The sequence below is a fragment of the Salmo salar genome, chromosome ssa10 (genome assembly GCF_905237065.1).
Source record: "Salmo salar chromosome ssa10, Ssal_v3.1, whole genome shotgun sequence".
NCBI lineage: Eukaryota > Metazoa > Chordata > Actinopteri > Salmoniformes > Salmonidae > Salmo > Salmo salar.
Genome location: NC_059451.1, coordinates 29,307,872 through 29,329,095, shown reverse-complemented (window position 1 = coordinate 29,329,095; position 21,224 = coordinate 29,307,872). Strand labels below are relative to the sequence as shown.

The 21,224-nt window shown below is 43.1% G+C and overlaps 2 protein-coding genes across 7 annotated transcripts in view; one reads left to right on the top strand and one right to left on the bottom strand.

Moving 5' to 3' along the window:
- Positions 1–20,071, top strand: part of tbl1xr1a (TBL1X/Y related 1a) — a 27,570-nt gene extending 7,499 nt beyond the window's left edge. For 3 of the 6 annotated variants that reach the window (XM_014216741.2, XM_014216743.2, XM_014216740.2), the window contains 15 exons: positions 2,500–2,565; positions 12,823–12,925; positions 13,169–13,314; positions 13,809–14,028; positions 14,243–14,417; positions 14,738–14,879; positions 15,204–15,267; positions 15,359–15,456; positions 15,602–15,662; positions 15,873–15,994; positions 16,131–16,205; positions 16,663–16,790; positions 17,096–17,261; positions 17,494–17,595; positions 17,733–20,071. In XM_014216741.2, the coding sequence (XP_014072216.1) occupies positions 12,868–12,925; positions 13,169–13,314; positions 13,809–14,028; positions 14,243–14,417; positions 14,738–14,879; positions 15,204–15,267; positions 15,359–15,456; positions 15,602–15,662; positions 15,873–15,994; positions 16,131–16,205; positions 16,663–16,790; positions 17,096–17,261; positions 17,494–17,595; positions 17,733–17,759 (1,584 nt within the window). In that variant the 5' untranslated portion in view covers positions 2,500–2,565; positions 12,823–12,867 and the 3' untranslated portion in view covers positions 17,760–20,071. The remainder of the gene's footprint in view (positions 1–2,499; positions 2,566–12,822; positions 12,926–13,168; positions 13,315–13,808; positions 14,029–14,242; positions 14,418–14,737; positions 14,880–15,203; positions 15,268–15,358; positions 15,457–15,601; positions 15,663–15,872; positions 15,995–16,130; positions 16,206–16,662; positions 16,791–17,095; positions 17,262–17,493; positions 17,596–17,732) is intronic. The other 3 variants (XM_014216746.2, XM_014216745.2, XM_014216748.2) reach the window with 2 other exon arrangements.
- Positions 19,295–21,224, bottom strand: part of si:ch211-51h4.2 (uncharacterized) — a 107,974-nt gene continuing 106,044 nt past the window's right edge. Inside the window, exon 18 of the mRNA XM_014216738.2 lies at positions 19,295–21,224. Coding sequence (XP_014072213.2) covers positions 21,050–21,224 — 175 coding nt within the window. The 3' untranslated portion in view covers positions 19,295–21,049.

Here is a 21,224-nt window from a genome sequence, read left to right as displayed (position 1 = left end):
TAACCAAGTTCTATTTTAGCGCCTGGCTATGCAGTGTGGGTGCAATGATTGAATAACGTGCATTTTACATGTCGGCCTGAAGTCAGATGTACTTTGATATAAGTAGCCTTTTTTTTTTTTTTTACTTGAATGTTGTGAAATGCATGCAATGTGGAGCCCTGACCATCTGCCAACGTGGTTGGTGAAATACTTACGCGCCATAATTTTAGGCCTTGTTCCTGCTGCTATTGTCTCTTATGCAAGACAGCGATATGTATTTTTTGAGTTCACTCGGTGAGCGGTGGATTTAATCTGAGCTAAATTAGGAAGCGTTAGCTTTTTACCGTGGGACCCTAAAATGTTTTTGGGATGCTCTTCATAAAGTTTTGATTAAAAACATTGCCAAGTGTAACCAGGTTTCCAGCCAACCTTTTTATGCGAGTAAAGTACGTTGGATAAAAAATGTCACGACAGGCCTGATGGAAACAGCAAATTTGTCTGTAAACTTTCCATATGTCGACAAAACAAAATACGTTAGACAAGGTGGGATCTTTTTGTTTCTGTAAAATGTATTATCCGAGTGGAAACGCTTTTATGCGCAAATATTGATATAATCACCATCATATCAAAGTAAACTTGGAGTCACGTGATATGTTGTATGGTGCTCCCACTACGACTCGGGAAAGCATGCAGTTTATTATGCTACGGATAAAGTTATGATGAATTTTACAGGGTGGTGGAAGTGCACGGTAATGAGCTTGATGCTCCTTTCCAATAAATACAAATGTTCTGTTGACATTGTAAGTAACCAAAATTGTGCCTTGAATGAATGCATCAAGCATGCTGCTGGCTAAACCAACAAGCTCTCACAGTCTCACTGCAGAGTTAGACTTTTATCCACGCTTCTCCAAAGTCAAATTTCGAAGTTGCTCCAAATGTCAAATTCGGAAAGTTAAGGTTTTGGATATTAGCTTTAGGCACCCATTCCGAATTGTTAAGGTAAGGGATAAGGTTTGGGATGGGGTTAAAACAAAAAAACTAGTGTCCACCGCTGGGATCGAAACTTCTGATCCAGAGTCATGGGATTACTTGATGGTAATAGCGCTCACTGTTGCCCCTGGTGGCCTGTTTTAAATGCATTTCCTGACGTCCAATTTCAAAGTCACTTTTGAGTGATCTGCCTGGGCTTAACAGGCCTAAATATACTCTAAAGCAGGGGTCATCAACTAGATTCAGCCAATTTTTTTCTTGAGCGGATGGTCAGCGGGCCGGAACATAATTACAAATAATTTGTGGACCGTGAATTTGACTGCAAGAAGGCCAAACAGATACACTTGACTGAAACATAATCATTTCAAACCTTGCTTATATTTGTATGTGATTACACACTCAGAGGCCAGTTTATTAGGTACACCCATCTTATACCTGGTTGGACCCCCCCCTTTCCTCCAGAACAGCCTGAGTTCTTTGGGGCATGGATTCTACAAGGTGTGGTGTTCAAACATAGGTCCATTGATTACAATTGATCAAACGTGTGCCAGGAAAACATTCCCCATACCATTACACCAGGCAGGATGGGCCATGGACTCATGCTGTTTACGCCAAATCCTGACTCTGCCATCAGCATGACGCAACATGAACCGGGATTTGTCGGATTAGGGGCCGCTTCTTGTTGTTAGCTGATGGGAGTGAAACCCGGTGTGGTCGTCTGCTGCAGTAGCCCAACCAACGAGTTGTGCGTTCCGAGATGCCGTTCTGCACACCTCTGTTTTACGGCTCCATTATTTTACTGTTTTTGGCCTGCCTGTTAGCTTGCATGATTCTTGCCATTCTCCTTCGACCATGCTGTTTTTGCCCACAGGACTGCCGCTGACTGGATGTTTTTTGTTTGTCTCACTATTCTCTGTAAACCCTAGACACTGTCGTGCGTGAAAAGCCCAGGAGGCTGGCTGTTTCTAAGATACTGGAAATGGTGTGACCGACGCCTAGCACCGATGATCATACCACGCTCAGTCACTTAGGTCACTCGCTTTGCCCATTCTAACGTTCAATCGAACAGTAACTGGATGCCTGTCTGCCTTTTTATATAGCAAGCCACGGCCACGTGACTGTCTGTAGGAGCAAACCATTTTTCGTGAACAAGGTGGTACCTGATACACTGGCAACTGAGTGCGTATATCTCTATTATGCATAGGAATACTTTGGAACAGATTTCCCAAATTAAAGTGACTTGGAGCAGATTTGCTGGTGTTTTTAGTCTAATGTCCAGAAATAAAAATCTGAACTTGGGGGGCCAAATAAAATCAGTTCTGCCAGTTGGGGAACCCTGCTCTAAAGATATTGAAGATAGTTTGGCAAGTGTATGGCAGACAGACCACGCAGCATGTTTTCCGTTCCCAAATAGCCTAGATATCCAACATTATCTCATAACTATTTAACATACAAAAGAGGCTTTGACATTTTGTAGTGCTGCAGTATGTTTGTCAATTGCTTATTTTTGACCCTCTGTTTGTCTTGCAGGTTGTGAAACTGGTAGACTGTGCCCTTTCAAAACATATTTGTTGTGAAAACAGACTTACTACTGTGGTAAGTAGCCTGTAGGAAGATTCAGATAAAAATGTTTATTGGTCTGCTTTTTTTGGCTAAATGCTGTGTAATCAGCCTTAATTTCTGGGTAGGATTTTCTCTTTTTATTGGATGGCTTTGTCTTTGTTCCTCAGCTCTGTGAGCATAGATGTGACAATTGTCATTGTAGTGTAGCCTAGTTACTGGGGAAAGGAAAAGCTCTATGGGCTATGGCTATGAGCGCTGTAATGAATGGATAGTAGGCAGGATGGAGAGAGAGGGTTGTAAGGTCACTCTTGCATACCTCACTCAGGCACGATCAAGGTTTCATACCTCAGACCTCTATGCATTGAAGAGGCAGGGATCCTTTGCAGAACACTGTCTTGTGATCAGCTTAATAGCGTGATAACGTTGAATGGAGAATATTGAATAAAAAAACACAGGTCTACACTTGCGATTTGTATGCTGATGTGGGAGCGATGTCTCTTACTAAATGGATCATAAATGTGCTCCTGACATTGGGATTTTTATGCTAGTACACTAAGTATGTGGACACCGCTTCAAATGAGTGGATTCTGCTATTTCAGCCACTCCCATTGCTGACAGGTGTATAAAATCAAGCACACAGCCATGCAATCTCCATAGACAAACATTGGCAGTAGAATGGCCCACACTGAAGACATCAGTGAATTTCAGCGTGGCACCGTCATAGGATGCCACCTTTCCAACAAGTCAGTTCGTCAAATTTCTGCCCTGCTAGAGCTGCCCCGGTCAACTGTAAGTGCTGTTATTGTGAAGTGGAAATGTCTAGGAGCAACAACGGCTCAGCTGCGAAGTGGTAGGCTACACAAGCTAACAGAACCGCCACGTGCTGAAGTGCTTAGCGTGTAGAAATCGCCTGTCCTCTGCTGCAACACTCACTACCGAGTTCCAAACTGCCTCTGGAAGCAACGTCAGCAGAAGAACGTCAGCACGTTACCAGCCCCAATGCATAGTGCCAACTGTAAAGTTTGGTGGAGGAGGAATAATGGTCTGGGGCTGTTTTTCATGGTTCGGGCTAGACCCCTTAGTTCCAGTGAAGAGATATCTTAACGCGACAGCATACAATGACATTCTAGATGATTCTGTGCTTCCAACTTTGTGCACAAAGCGAGGTCCATACAGAAATGGTTTGTTGAGATCGGTGTGGAAGAACTTGACTGGCCTGCACAGAACCCTGACCTTGACCCCATCGAACACCTTTGGGATGAATTGGAACGCCGACTGTGAGCCAGGCCTAGTCGCCCAACATCATTGCCCGACCTCACTAATACTCTTGTGGCTGAATGGAAGCAAGTCCCTGCAGCAATGTTCCAACATCAGACATGAAGAGGGCACGACAAAGCCTATTCCCCCTCAGGAAACTACAAAGATTTGGCATGGGTCCTGAGATCCTCAAAAGGTTCTACAGCTGCAACATCGAGAGCATCCTGACTGGTTGCATCACTGCCTGGTACGGCAATTGCTCGGCCTCTGACCGCAAGGCACTACAGAGGGTAGTGCATACGGCCCAGTACATCACTAGGGCTATGCTGCCTGCCATCCAGGACCTCTACACCAGGCGGTGTCAGAGGAAGGCCCTAAAAATTGTCAAAGACCCCAGCCACCCCAGTCATAGACTGTTCTCTCTACTACCGCATGGCAAGCGGTACCGGAGTGCCAAGTCTAGGACAAAAAGGCTTCTCAACAGTTTTTACCCCCAAGCCATAAGACTCCTGAACAGGTCATCTAATGGCTACCCGGACTATTTGCATTGTGCCCCCCACCCCTCTTTTTACACTGCTGCTACTCTCGGTTTATCATATATGCATAGTCACTTTAACTATACATTCATGTACATACTACCTCAATTGGGCCGACCAACCAGTGCTCCCACACATTGGCTAACCGGGCTATCTGCATTGTGTCCCGCCACCCACCATCCCGCCAACCCCTCTTTTACCCTACTGCTACTCTCTGTTCATCATATATGCATAGTCTCTTTAACCATAACTACATGTACATACTACCTCAATAAGCATGACTAACCGGTGTGTGTGTATAGCCTTGCTACGTTTATAGCCTCGCTACTGTATATAGCCTGTCTTTTTACTGTTGTTTTATTTCTTTACTCATCTATTTTTCACACCTTTTTTGCACTATTGGTTAGAGGATGTAAGTAAGCATTTCACTGTAAGGTCTACACCGCGCACGTGACAAATAAACTTTGATTTGATCTAGCCTTCCCAGAAGAGTTGAGGCTGTTATAGCAGCAAATTATAGATGCCCTTAATTTTAGAATGAGATGAGCAGGTGTCCATATACTTTTTAGTGTGTTGTTGAAGGTCTCCAATTGTTGACTTTAAAATTGGATGCAAAGGGAATCCTGTTGTTGATGAGTAGGCTAAGGATGGATGTATGAGGAAGAATAGGCTACGCACGTGTGACAATTTGTATGGATAATAATAATAACCGTTGTTTCCTGATGTAACAGGAAATTTGTAATCATTTATCTTTGCCGAGTGCTAAGAAACTGATTAGTGATAAGATGAAAATAACATTTGCATGGCACACTGAAATGAATGTGATTTGCATTTTTGTCCTTTGCAACATTTTACATTGAGAATCTTACGTTTTTGGGGTCTTTTTGTCTTCATCAGCTAAAAATACAGTATGTAAGAACTTTGTTTTGACTTCTCTCAATGTGGCCTTTTCAAGGCCACTATGCAATTAACTTCCAATTCCAACAGCATTGTGCACATGTTGGCTATGTTAAGGCCCGTACTTCATCATTCCAAAGGTGCACATTCGCATTTCAATGTATGGATTGAGTCAGTGTGGGGAAGTTGATTAGACTGTAATGTGAAAGGAGCCAGCACTCCAGTGGATTACACACGTTCACCACGAAGTTACGCGATGGCAAGTCGATGTACTTACATGGCAATTAGCCGTCCACTAGGGACAGAGTGAGTGACTGTTAACACCTAGTAGGCTCACAACGAGCTAGGGCTTTGTGGATGGGGTTGAGGAAGACCTAAATCGTGAGCTACGGCTCCGAACATTGTGGGTTCAATCCCAATGCAAGGCACACGTTTTTTAATTTAGTCTTCTTTTCTTTTTACCTTAACTACTTGGAATGAATGCCTAAACTTAGCCCTCAAGGTTAGTTTCAGTTTGATTAGTTGACTGGCAGCTGACAGGACGTGTTTGGTTCGACATGTGGATTCATATCTGGCTGTTAAGAAGTTCCAAATGGGGGATCGCTATTTGATCATAATTCTGGAGGTTGCGTTCTGTGAAAACCAAGCTACTTTTTGTCTGGTGAGTCCAGCAGTATCAGATGCAGAATGACCTGCAGCCTGATGAATGTTGGCATGACCACTGATCCAGGAGAATAGTCTGCTGGAGAGATGGGAGCTGTAAAATGGAAATACAGCACCATGCTGACCAGTCTGTTAATAAGTCTATACAGGTCCAGAATCCACTTGCTCATTCAGTGAGGTTCAGTGCCCTGACATTATGATAATCTTGCAGTTTTAAGGGTCAATGCATTGGAAGGTGAGGCACGACACTATCTCCGCTTCTCTAATCATTTAACAAATCACCTTCATTTCCTAAAATGCTTCATTTTTTAGGGAGGATGTATTTCTTTGTAAACACCGGTGCTCCCGTTTCCATCCAGTGAAACTACAGAATGTGGACTGGATGCAGATAGAATCACACCTTCTTATGTAGGCTAGGCTATTGGTATAGAATGCATATTATTGCAGTGTGAGCTTGCATAGAATGTCTGAGGTAGGCTAAACTATACTGAATGTGTCTCAGAAAACTATGTCAAACTCTGATGTCCGTTTTGACCTAAAGGAATCCAGAAATGTCTCACCTCTACATAGGAGCATGTTATGACTGCATTTCCTTTGATCTCGATGCTATCTGTGTGCCAGAGATAAAATAAGTTTGCGTCTGAGTATGTCAGTGTTCACACCACACTAGTGGGACTCACTGACAAATGACCTTGACGTACCATAGCGCTTCCATTTCCCACTCTTTCAGTTGAGATGTCAACTAGGTTTTACATTGAACCCATTGCTTTTTGCAAAGCCTATATCACAGTCTATTATTAGCTCAGCATGGCAACAGTTCTGCCTGTGTTTTGATTTAGGCCTATGTTTTTACTGATGTCAGCAACATCACTGGTTTTGTCTGTTTAGCCGTGAATTTGTACAGACTAGGCATATATGGTAAATCGGTGCATCAGTGAGTGTGGCAAATATTGACAAAAACAGTGTTCATGTGAAAAATGTGTGCAGACAGAGGTTGACTACCTACCAAAAGAGTGGGATTGTAGCAGTTTATATTGCTTTTGCTCATTTACCCATGTCCCAAGTTAACCACAAATGCAGCAGACAGGCATGCCACTACCATCTGTCACCTTAGAGCAGCAAACAGCCTTCCAAATGGTAGGGGGATGGGATCTGCAACCTATGTTAACCACAAGTTGACATTACCTCAATACTTTTTTTTGCAGACCCTAACCTGCTATATAGTAGGCTGTATTAATCTCTGGTCAATATTGCATTTGCAAGGTAATTTTCAATACAGGTTCAAGCTGTGTGTTAATACATTTCCTTGATTCTTTGAAAATGTCCAGCCAGGACTTCATTGGTTCAGCTTTTATCTGCTTTTAGATCAGGCTGCAGTCTGTGAAGTTTGTTGATAGCATGTCTGCACATTGGAGGAGGTTTGGCTGAGTGACACATTCCTTAGGGAAAAAGTGCAGTGGATTTCTTTGCTGTGTTTTTTATTATGTAAGATACATATTCAATAGGCCTAAATAATTAGATTTGCACTTTTCTACACCCTGAAAGATAAGTTGCCTTTGACTTTGGTTCTGACTTTTTAAGTCTAGAGGGAAATGGAAATGATGCAGGCCCTACTGTGCGAGCAGATGTGTGCTCTGCCAATATACTGTGTAGCCTAGCCATTGACAACACATAGCTAGCAGACTTTTTTTTTAGGGGGGGGGGGGTGTGTGTGTATATGTGTAGCCTACTTTTTAGCTCGATTTAAAGCATTCTGAGATAAGCCACTCTGTCTCAGTGTGAAACAATAGTTGTGGCTACAGTGTGAGTCAGCTCAGCTCAATAGGCAATGTGCATGTTATGTTCTATTAGAGCTGGGCGATATGGCCAAAAATACATACTGCGATAAATAGCCTGAATTGATGCAATAACGATAATAGAACGCTAAGTTTATAACATTAATGTGCACCACTGTTGTTTTATTTTATTATCCTTTAAACTACTACAACTAGTCTGATGGTTGTAGCCATCAATTGTCCCATTAACAATCACCTATATTAGCAAACTGATTTCATTTCAAACTTCACATTTCTCTAGTATATGCTACTTATCGTAATGAACAATATCAGAAAATTGTCTGCGATAAGTGATTTTGTATGATCGGTGTCAATCATTTTCGGTTTATCGTCCCAGCTCTACAGTGGATATAGAAAGTCACCACCCCCTTTTAAAATGTTCACCTTTTGTTGCCTGAAACAAAAACACATAAAATCAGACTTTTTCCGGCATTATTTACACACAATATCCAAGTGAATTGGAAAAGAATTTACTATGAAAATGTATTACAATTAAAACCGTAAAATACCCTATTTGGATAAGTGAACACCCTGAGTTATTACTTGGTGGAACCAGCTTTTGCTTGAATTACAGTCATGAATCTCTTTGAATACGTCTCTACTAACTTATATTTGGCCATTCTTCCTTGCAGAATTGTTCAAGCTCAGTCAAATTGCATGGTGACCGATCATGGACTGCACTCTTCAAGTCATTCCACAGATTCTGGATGGGATTTAGGCCGGGGCTCTGACTAGGCCAATCAAGGACATTCACCTTCTTGTCCTTCAGCCACTCTACAGTTGCTTTGGCGGTGTGCTTTGGGTCATTGTCATGTTGAAACGTGAACCATCTTCTCATTTTCAACTTTCTGGCAGAGGGCTGCAGGTTCACCTCAAGAATCTGTCGGTATTTTGCACTGTCCATTTTCCCTTCTATCCTGACAAGTGCTCCAGTCCCTGCTGAAGAGAAACACCCCCACAACAGGATACTGCCACTGCCGTGCTTTACTGTAGAATGATGTTCTTTACTGTAGAATGATGTTCTTTACTGTAGACATGGTGTTCTTTACTGTAGACATGGTGTTCTTTACTGTAGACATGGTGTTCTTTACTGTAGACATGGTGTTCTTTACTGTAGACATGGTGTTCTTTACTGTAGACATGGTGTTCTTTATTGTAGGCATGGTGTTCTTTATTGTAGACATGGTGTTCTTTATTGTAGACATGGTGTTCTTTACTGTAGACATGGTGTTCTTTACTGTAGACATGGTGTTCTTTACTGTAGACATGGTGTTCTTTACTGTAGACATGGTGTTCTTTACTGTAGACATGGTGTTCTTTATTGTAGGCATGGTGTTCTTTACTGTAGGCATGGTGTTCTTTACTGTAGACATGGTGTTCTTCACTGTAGGCATGGTGTTCTTCACTGTAGGCATGGTGTTCTTTACTGTAGGCATGGTGCTCTTCACTGTAGGCATGGTGCTCTTCACTGTAGACATGGTGTTCTTTATTGTAGGCATGGTGCTCTTTACTGTAGGCATGGTGCTCTTCACTGTAGGCATGGTGCTCTTCACTGTAGGCACGGTGCTCTTCACTGTAGGCACGATGCTCTTCACTGTAGGCACGATGCTCTTCACTGTAGGCACGATGCTCTTCACTGTAGGCACGGTGTCAGTTCACTGTAGGCACGGTGTCAGTTCACTGTAGGCACGGTGTCAGTTCACTGTAGGCACGGTGCTCTTCACTGTAGGCACGGTGTCCGTTCACTGTAGGCACGGTGCCCGTTCACTGTAGGCACGGTGTCCGTTCACTGTAGGCACGGTTGTCCGTTCACTGTAGGCACGGTTGTCCGTTCACTGTAGGCACGGGTTGTCCGTTCACTGTAGGCACGGTTGTCCGTTCACTGTAGGCACGGTTGTCCGTTCACTGTAGGCACGGTTGTCCGTTCACTGTAGGCACGGTTGTCCGTTCACTGTAGGCACGGTTGTCCGTTCACTGTAGGCACGGTTGTCCGTTCACTGTAGGCACGGTTGTCCGTTCACTGTAGGCACGGTTGTCCGTTCACTGTAGGCACGGTTGTCCGTTCACTGTAGGCACGGTTGTCCGTTCACTGTAGGCACGGTTGTCCGTTCACTGTAGGCACGGTTGTCCGTTCACTGTAGGCACGGTTGTCCGTTCACTGTAGGCACGGTTGTCCGTTCACTGTAGGCACGGGTGTCCGTTCACTGTAGGCACGGTTGTCCGTTCACTGTAGGCACGGTTGTCCGTTCACTGTAGGCACGGTTGTCCGTTCACTGTAGGCACGGTTGTCCGTTCACTGTAGGCACGGTTGTCCGTTCACTGTAGGCACGGTTGTCCGTTCACTGTAGGCACGGTTGTCCGTTCACTGTAGGCACGGTTGTCCGTTCACTGTAGGCACGGTTGTCCGTTCACTGTAGGCACGGTTGTCCGTTCACTGTAGGCACGGTTGTCCGTTCACTGTAGGCACGGTTGTCCGTTCACTGTAGGCACGGTTGTCCGTTCACTGTAGGCACGGTTGTCCGTTCACTGTAGGCACGGTTGTCCGTTCACTGTAGGCACGGGTGTCCGTTCACTGTAGGCACGGGTGTCCGTTCACTGTAGGACACGGGTGTCCGTTCACTGTAGGCACGGGTGTCCGTTCACTGTAGGCACGGTGCTCTTTACTGTAGGCACGGTGCTCTTTACTGTAGGCACGGTGCTCTTTACTGTAGGCACGGTGCTCTTCACTGTAGGCACGGTGCTCTTCACTGTAGGCATGGTGCTCTTCACTGTAGGCATGGTGTTCTTTGGGTGGAAAGATCTATTGGGTTTCGTCAGACATATCGTTTTGCATTCAGGTCAAAAGGTTACATTTTGGTCTCATCTGACCACAGCACCTTTTTCCACTTGGCCTCAGAATCTACAATATGCTTGATGTGGCTTTTTTTAGGGGTGTTTTTTTTTCTTGCCACCCTCCCATAGGGGCCAGATTAATGCAGCGTTTGTTATATTGTGGTCACATGCACACATTGACTAGTCTTTGCCATAAAGGCCTGAAGCTCCTTCAAAGTCGCCATTGGATTCTTGGTAGCCTCTCTGATCAGTCTTCTCCTTGCCCGGTTTGGAGGGACGGCCTGATCTATGCAGGGTCTGGGCGTCGCCATACGCCTTCCACTTCTTAAAAATGGTCTTAACTGTGCCCCGAGGGACAAAGCCTTTGAAATCTTTTTATATCCATTCCCTGATTTGTGCCTTTCCACAACTTTATCTTGTAGATCTTTTGAAAGTACCTTTCCGCCCATAGTGGATTCTTTGCTTTGAATTGCACTACTAAGCAGTGGAGTCCTCTATGAACAACTGTTTTTATTCTGAGCTAATCAAAGTCACTACAATTGATCACAGATGGAAGCCAATTAGCTTGATTTGTGATCTGGAAGGTTGGTTATACCTCAGCAAATTTGGAATTGCAATTCTAAGGGGGGGTATTCACTTATCCAAATAGGGTATTTTACTGTTTTACTTTTTTGAAAATATTTTTTGTGGTGGTTTCATTTCAGGCTGTAAGGCAACAAAAGGTGAACAGTTTGAAAGGGGGTGGTGACTTCGTATACACACTGTACATGAATGGTCTATTCTAAACCAAAGGCTGTAAAAGTGGCATTATCGGACATCATGCAGGACAGGAACATCTGAACCAGTGTTGAGCCATATGTTTTATATCAATTGTTAAAAGTATAAAAGATCATATGACATACCTACCAAAATCACATTGGGATGTATGCGAGTTGTAAACAACGTAATTTCTGAGACTGGAGATGGGGCAGGAAGGGAAAGTGAAGTGCTCCATCTCTACAGCCGTGCTCTCTCACTCTCTCAAAATAGACCAACACCTCATCACTTTGATATGGCGATGAAAAGGGAATGAACTACGTCTCTAGGGGTGTGTTCAAGTATAAAAGCAGATGACAAAATTCCGTTCGGTTTTCAAACAAACCACATCCTATGACAGTTTTTGTCAAGAATAGGCCTACACATCTCTTAAGAGATTTGATGATGGTCGACAAGGCATCGTCTGGGTTAGGGTTTGGCCGTGGTAGACCGTAATTGTAAATATGAATTTGTTCTTAACTGACTTGCGTAGTTAAATAAATAAAATAAATACATTGAAACGTCCTCAATAATACTATATTCAGTAGCTAGGACTACTACGATTGGACCTCCTCTGTAAAGGTCTGTTATGCTATATTTTGACATGGAAATTAGAACGTGCTCCAGTATTCTACCGGAAATATGGCTCTTCAGATTTGAGGTATCTTTGGGTGAATATACAGTTCTTCATGGCTGCCTATTGATTTGTTATTTCAGATGTCACTCTTGTGAAACACCAGTAGCACAGGTCCTGAAGTGGTTTCTCCAGAGAGAAGGATGTTTGTGGTCCTGTTCTATATCTCTCTGAATGGATGAACCCAGTTAAAACACTGTCCATTCTGTGGTCATGCCCATGCTTGCTTTTTTGTCACTACCATGATTCTGCAAGGTCCCAGACTAGCCCTATCTCAGACCTGGCTGAGATAAACACCACTGCTCTCATTGATGGACTACAGCCCAGAGCACAGCTCATCTATGGAAAGAGAATCCCCTTCCTTCCCATCCCCCACTCTCTCTCTCTCACACACACACACACACACACACACACACACACACACACACACACACACACACACACACTGTCAACAGAGATCCTGAGATTCTGTTTTTAACTCAACAGCGCCACTGCGGTGCAATGGTGGAAATGGGTACTACGCCTTGTTATTTGACACGCTAGAGAGACGCACTGTAGCAGTGCTGATGCTCCTGTCCACAGTTAGCACCCAACAGCAGGTCCCCGCTGCCCTGCCCTGGTGTGAACTGTGTGTACAGCAGATTGTGGAAGGATTTTTGCACACAGACAATGTGTTAGTGGTAGTGGCATCTTCTGGGAGGAAATCTCCACTCTCCAGCCCTAGCTTCAGTTCTTACTTAGCAGCACTATGTAGTGTGATTGGTGTAGTGTGAAAATATGTTGCTCTGAGTTTGGATAAACAACTGTCTCACCACCACCACCTCCCTTCCCTTCCCTTCAGGCCTGTGTCCTGTTTGCTGACCTCATGGTGTAACCAGGTATAAAGATGAGCATAAGCAGTGATGAGGTCAACTTCCTGGTGTACAGATACCTACAGGAGTCAGGTAGGCTGTATCTGACGCTTAAACCACACATCTGGAAGCAAACGCAATTGAAGCCAGACAGCTGTCGAAATAATCTTACTGTATATTGTATGTTCTACAGCTATTTAAAGGTGCCCTGAAAATGTGCACTCTGAGAACAACCACAGCTATTTGAAGTGTGCCATTTCCAGAGGCACCAGAGAGAAGGATCTGCTCTATGTAATGTGCTGCCTACTGACATGCTCCTCATGCCTCCCCTTACAGGGTTTTCCCACTCAGCCTTCACTTTTGGGATAGAGAGCCACATCAGTCAGTCTAACATCAATGGAGCCCTGGTGCCCCCTGCTGCCCTCATCTCCATCATACAGAAGGGCCTGCAGTACGTGGAGGCTGAAGTCAGCATTAATGAGGTGAGCTCATCTCCTCATTCACACAAGTCATTATTATCACATCATCTTATCAGGGAATCCGTGGACTTTATTACTGCAAGCCAAGCCAACTGTGATGAAATGCAGAACATGGCATCGGTTTGATCAGAAAGCATATGAATGCAGTGCTACGTTTCTGTTCTTCAGTTATGCAGTTATCAACCAATGTAGCTTTATAATACATTGCATTAAGTTTTAATAGATGGTTCTCTAGTGATTTGTTTTAGTGTTTTATCCTTTAATTTAAGTCACAGGAGGTTGGTGGCACCTTAATTGGGGAGGACGGGTTCGTGGTAATGGCTGGAACGGAATTAGTTGAATGGTATCAAACACATGGTTTCCATGTGCCATGAGCCGTCCTCCCCTCAGCAGCAGCCTCAACTGGATTTAACCTACCATTGCTTACAGCTACAGTAGTTATTTAGCAGTTTGAAGCCTTCGATTTTGAGTCTAACCAGCTTTTCTGCTGTCCCCAGGACGGTACACTGTTTGACGGGCGGCCAATCGAGTCCCTGTCGCTCATCGACGCGGTAATGCCGGACGTGGTGCAGACGCGGCAGCAGGCCTACCGAGACAAGCTGGCCCAGCAGCAGGCGGCCCAGGCCCCCTCAGCCAATGCCACCAACATGACAGCCAACGCCAAGAACGGAGAGAACACGGCCAACGGCGAGGAGAACGGAGCGCACGCCTTAGCTAGTGAGTCTCAGTCCACGGCCCTGGGCTTAGTGTTTATTAACCATAACACACAGAGCGAGGAAGATGATAATGTCCCTAAAAAATTCTGCTATTAGTTCGCTCTTTATGGCTAGTTTGTGCATGTTCTGTTATTTTGAACATCATTGTTGTGGTTGAGAATGTAATGTAAACTACCGAAAGAGTCAATGCCAATACTGGATGTTTTGTTATTCAGATCATGCACATGCTGATGAGGTGCTCTCTGTGTGCCATACAGACAACCATGCAGACTTGATGGAGGTGGACGGGGACATGGAGATTCCCCAAAACAAAGCCATGGTGCTCCGAGGCCACGAATCAGAGGTGTTCATCTGCGCTTGGAACCCTGTCTCCGACCTGCTCGCCTCAGGGTCAGTGTCTCTCTCTCTCTGAGGTTATGGCATTAAGCTCAAATAATTAAAGTCCTATTTTTATCTGTATCCTGGTTAGAGTTGCAAAATTATGGTAACTTTCCCATAATTCCCAGGTTTTCCAGAAATCCTGGTTGTAGGATCTGGATTTCCTGATTCTGTGAGTCTTCCAACCGGAATGTCTGGAAATCCTGGGAATTATGAGAAAGTTTTGCAACCCTAATTGAATGAATGAGTGACCATGATCTTTCTGTGTTGCTATTTTGTTGTATTGTAATTGCTCTGGGCTGTGCTGACTGTCCCTCCCCTCCCTGGTGCAGGTCTGGGGACTCAACGGCGCGGATCTGGAACCTGAGTGAGAACAGCACCAGCAGCTCCACGCAGCTTGTACTGAGGCACTGCATACGGGAGGGAGGCCAGGATGTCCCCAGCAACAAAGACGTCACATCATTAGACTGGAATGTGAGTCAGAGGTCTACACACACACAAGCCTGCTCCATGTTCCCCCCTCACAAATCCCATAACTTTATTTCCACATTTATGTACACTGCTCCTGTTCTGAATCCTGTTACTAGGAGCCACTTCAAACTGCTTTTATGTTTCAAAGCTTTGATGTTTTTTAATTACCCCAATTTTTTTTAGGTGTAATACTGTTTTGTTCTACTGTAGGCTTGTTATCCTGGCAAGGGAAAGTTTCATTGAGCAGAATCATGTGCTGAACAATATGTATTCTCTTTCATTCCATTTAACTTAATTTATATGTATTATACTTCTTCCCCCTGACAGAGTGAGGGTACTTTACTAGCAACCGGCTCATATGATGGATTTGCCAGGATCTGGACAAAGGATGGTGGGTTGCCTCTTTTACCTCCTTTTTCAACTTAACATGTTGTCAGTTTCCGAAACGGTTGCCTCTCTAATATATATGATTTGAACCCTAGGTAATCTTGCCAGTACCCTGGGTCAACACAAAGGTCCCATTTTTGCATTGAAATGGAACAAGAAAGGAAACTTCATTCTTAGTGCCGGAGTAGATAAGGTAAGAACCCAACAGCCTTTTTCTTTTTCGTTATGAGCTCAAGACATGAAATGCTATGATGACTCATTCACCTCTTCTGGTATTCAGGACTAAAAGAACATTGTTATTCTCAGGCGTGTTCTAATTGAGGTGTTTCTCCCTCCAGACTACAATCATATGGGATGCTCACACAGGAGAAGCCAAGCAGCAGTTCCCGTTCCATTCAGGTGCACTGAATTATCCAATGGCTTCTTTCCTGACTCTTCATTAACCCTTACTAGACATGTATCGGTACATACTTACATGAATATATACAGTAAGGGTATTTTTGTGCCGACTCATTCCTAGTTTCTGTCAAGCACAGAAAGAAAGAAGTAGAGTTCTATGTTGTTGTTTATTCATTGTTTTCTTCCGCTCCTCTTGTTGTGACTCCATAGCGCCTGCTCTGGATGTGGACTGGCAAAGCAACAACACGTTTGCCTCCTGCAGTACAGACATGTGCATCCATGTGTGTAAACTTGGCCAGGACAGGCCCATCAAAACATTCCAAGGACACACAGTAAGTCAGCCCAATTACCCCACAGCGTTACACTGCTCCTGCAGCCATCATAGAAGTACCATGCCATAGCCATTTTGTCCAGTTTTCTATGGGTCAGAGGCATTGCCTCCTCTGTCTGTGCTCCTCTCCGCTCCAGAATGAAGTAAATGCAATCAAATGGGATCCAACCGGTAACCTGCTGGCCTCTTGCTCAGACGACATGACGCTGAAGGTAAGTTATGAATGAAAACTGTCTAGCTACGTCCAGCACTCTTACACTTAAGTATTGTCTGTGTTGTTGATTACTGTCCCTGTTAAATAAATTATATAAATACATAATTTTACATTTTTTTTTTACATTTTAGTCATTTAGCAGACGCTCTTATCCAGAGCGACTTACAGTAGTGAATGCATACATTTCATACATTTTTTTTTTTCTCCATACATTACATGTGCACTGTAATGTTTTGCTCTGGATTATATACCAGAAATTCAAATAATTAATGTTTTGTATATATCACTATAATTCTCTCTATACATTTCTTCATTGTGATGAATTCCACTCGACAAATTGTCAACCTGAAAAATAAACCAAGTATAAAACCAACCAAACATTCTTATCTATCTGAACATTCAGCGTTTTGGATTTTCACCATCACGTTAACAATCATGTCATTTCACCATGCTAGATCTGGAGTATGAAACAGGACACATGTGTTCATGACCTGCAAGCTCACAGCAAAGAGATCTACACCATCAAATGGAGCCCCACTGGTCCTGGAACCAACAACCCCAATGCCAATCTCATGCTTGCCAGGTACTGAAACAGAAGCACCGCTGCGCCCTCTATGTGGGCATTCATTAGTTTGGATGTGAAAGCAGCATTACTGGCTGTGATAACAGCGGTGTGGCCCTGTTAGAGGGTAATAGACTGATGACTACACTGTTTCTGGGCCAGCCACAATGTCTTTGTGCCCTGAACCAAAACTCTTCACCTGAATTGCCCCAGTTTTCATGCTTCTGAATTGGGGCTTTGTGTTTGAAGTCAGCTATGACTATGAACTAAGTATTGCTTCTGGGGAGGAGGCAGATCGATGAGTGTTTTTCCTGTGTTCCCTGCAGTGCGTCCTTTGATTCGACGGTGCGGCTGTGGGATGTGGACCGAGGCATCTGCATTCACACGCTAACCAAACACCAGGAGCCTGTCTACAGTGTGGCATTCAGCCCCGACGGCAGGCATCTGGCCAGTGGTTCCTTCGACAAATGTGTTCACATCTGGAACACGCAGGTACAGTCCTGACACTGTCTTTCTATCTACCTTGCACGGAGTGGAGAACTGTTAGTGATATTAGCTTCCTGTATTGTTATGCAATTAGTTACTTAGGTCAGTGGTAGTGCTTATTTTGGAGACTTTAATTAGGCTTTCGAATGGATTTAAATCTAAGAAAGCTATGGTTTAGCCTTTGGCTTGTGGTTGTTGATCTGAAACGATAACACTGTCTTCGCTTCCCATTCCACAGACTGGTGCTTTAGTCCATAGTTACAGGGGGACAGGGGGAATCTTTGAAGTTTGCTGGAATGCAGCAGGTGACAAAGTGGGAGCAAGTGCATCAGATGGATCTGTGAGTACACGTTTTTTTAGCATTTTCATATACTTCATTAAAAGAATGTGACCCCAAAAAGTTTAAAGGGTTTATCACTCTGAGATATACAGGTCGTAATAATATATATATTTAAAAGCCTATCTCTTGTTTTTCAGGTTTGTGTATTAGATCTGCGGAAGTAACACTCCTTGTTGGAAACCATGGACCGACAATGAATGTGTACATAGCCAAAATAACTGTCCCTGCCCCATGTACTGCTAGTCCCTCTGAACCATGGCCGGCCACTACAGACCAGAAACAAGCACCCCAACCTCTACACAACAGATTCAGGAGCAAGGACACAATCTGTGCAGCAAATCCTTCCAGAGACATTAAAGGGACACAGACAAAAAACAAAACAAAAAAACAGATCCGTATATGTACCAAAATTTCAAAGCTATTTTGCTTTTTGATCTTTAAACCATCCTCATCAAGACAAAAATATTTTACATTTTGTTGGTAGTTCAGTCTCTGTGTACAGACATATCGGCTTTCCCGTCCTGCGGCAGGCAGTTAGGTTTGAAAAAATTATTTCAATGTTTAAGTTAATATTTTTTGGGGTCACAGCTGCATGAAGTGGAGGAGTCCTCTTTTTATACACACTCACAAAACAGTTCTTTAAAAAAATAGTCTGGTAGTGTGCGCTTTGTGGTTCAAAACAATATGGGGACTTTTTTTCAATTGTAGTTTTTACTGTTGACATCGGTCGTACTGTTGACATCTAAATGCAGTAGTTTTTATTTCTTTCCTCTACAGGAGACATTGATTCTCCTGACTTAATATTATTACAAATTAACATTGGGTGCACATGAAAGAAGAGCTGGATGCTTTAAAACCTTTTTTATGGTTGCACCATTGATGGAGCTAGAAAAACGTTCCATGATTACCGGTACCCCTGGACAAAGCTGTACTGCTGTAGTTATCATGTGGAAACATCCAGTATTGGATCGCTTAAAGAAGAGAAGCAGACGAGTCAGTACCCAATGACTGTTCCCCCCCTCCAGTGTGAATGATTGGAACTGTGATGTCCACTAGACCTTTCACCAGAGTGCTTCCACTGGGCAAACTGAGGCCCCTTTTACAACATATAGCAAAAAGGGGAGACTTGCTTTAAGTTTTGTATTCTTCTAATGAAAACTTAGATGATAATGTCATTCTCTCAGATGTTTTTCCAGATACATTTCATATTGCTGATGTGTCATCTGTCACATAACTTTCATTACGCTTTTACTCAAAGTGGTTTACATGTTGATTAGGCTAAGTTTTCACTCAAGTCCCATAGACGATTTCCCAAACTAGATATTGACTGAGGTTATTTGGATCACAAACAAGCAATGTTGTTTTCAGAGGAAAAATTGAATCTTAAAGCAAGTCTGGGTGTTGGGCTAGGAATCAGAAATCATATGGAGTAACATGCACAATATAAATTATTTTTGTGCCGCTCAATATTTAAAAAGTTAACTGAATTTGAAGCATAACCATTTAAAGACATGCGACACTGTGTCATCACAAATTCATGTAAATGTATCTTTTCAAATCATTGTGAGAAGAAAATTCCCCTACTGGACAGTAATCAATCGATAGTTAAATATTTTTTGATTGACTTTCAAAGTCAATCTTAATTTGAAATGGGACACATCTGAATATTCACCGGTTACAGTCTAGATATCCTGTTAAATGTAGTGTTTTTTTTTGTTTTTTTGTTTTTTAAACAGCAAGTCAGTCTGATTTTACAGATGGCAGAATGAGGTTTTGGCTTGATGGAAATGTGAGGATCCATGGCCAGGATCCCTCGGTCCCCTGGTTTAAGACTTATATGTTAGCGGTTTATTTTTTGGGATATCACTACACATATAGGGGCAGATGCATGGGCCCATATGAAACCTACTCCTGGTGTCAAAAAGCACTTTCAATTGGAACATTGAGGATGTTTATTATTAGAGTAGGTTTAATCAGGGTCTATGCAACCATCCCATAAATGTGCATTTTATACAGAGTGTAGTCCTTTTAAATCTGTAAAAACTGTCTACTCTAAGTAGATTGTACCATCTGGACACTATTTATTATACAGTCTATGACAGTGGAAGGTTATTTTAGGTTTTCTTTTATGATAAATCTGCTGTCCTAGTGTCTGCTTTGCCCTTCATTTTCACTACCTGAATTCTAATCATATTCTTATGATGTGTATGTCCTCTGGACATTTTGTACTCTTTTAAAACTTTTGTAATTCATATTTCTTTGTAGCCTAAAGGAGTAACATGCAAGATTATTGGAGATAATCAAGTACAGTATGTTCCAGTTTATTGATTTTTTTGGTTCCACATTGCATCATGAGTGCCCACACCCCACCCTTGGTTTCTCGAGTCAAAATGTGTTTTTGCAGATTGCATTGATCTGTTGTAATTTGAACCAGATCTGAAAAAAAAGTCCAGAATAAAATATATTTTGATATTAATATATCTTTTATTTATTGGATTTTCCCCTTATCTGTTTATTCTAAACATGATCTTAAACCCCAAAGTCAAATGTGTAAGCTAGTTAGATACATACATATGAAAGCATTTGTGGGGAAAGAAGCTGTAGGCAACTTTTCAATAGTGTGATCCCAGACATCATGCTGTGGCATCATTCCAGTTATTGGCTGTTTTGATGACGCACCAGTCTGTACATTTGATGTCTAAACTAAAATACTTGTGTATATTCTCTGGTTATGCTGTTAAACAATGCATATATTGAGCTGTAAAGACTCCCTAATAGCATGACTGCTGGTAATTCAATACAGCCCTCTGAAAACAATTACATGAAAATGAAACATAGACCTTGATTCAATTCAGATCAAGTGTTAACCTGCGATTACAGACACCCACATAGCGGATGTTTAGGCGATGTCGAAGGTGGAACTGCGTTCGAGCCATCAAAACGGTGATCAGCTGCTCTTCCATCATTGTCACAAAGCCCAAATCTCTTTAGAAGTTCAGAATAAGAAAGTGTAGGCTATATAGAAATAATTTCGCTCAAATTGAAAATCTTGAAACTAAATAATAATCTTAAGGTGTAGACTACATCCCACATTCCAGTGTTAAAACTTGTAAACAAGGCTGCATGGAATTTCTGTTATAGCAACTTCGTGCAGCCAATGGCAATGTCCACTTTCGGTGTAATGCCTGGAGTCACTTTTGGATTTGACAGCTAACGCAGTTCCATATCTGCCACCGCCAAAACAACTGCTATGCGGATGTTGACCAAAGCGGATCTGATTGAATCGAGCCCTTTACAGTACATGAAATAGTTGACCGTAGGAGACATCCCTGATGCTGTTAATGTTCAAGAGGAAGCTGCATGACGTCCATGAATGAGCAAATGAACACAGCATTGTAATCACCACCACACGGCTCCCAGGCTTGCGGCTACCGTCCATTGTTCACAGTAGTGCTCAGCTCAGAGAATAGTTGGTGAGGAGAGGTTGGGAGGAGTGCTGTAAATTGTGCTCTGCTATCTCTACGATGCTCTGGATAACATCGTAGGCCACAGCAAACAGGAAGTAAATAGGCAGGGTCCAGTGGAGTTGGAAGACCCGCTGACCCACGGGCAGAGGCACAGTCAGGTGT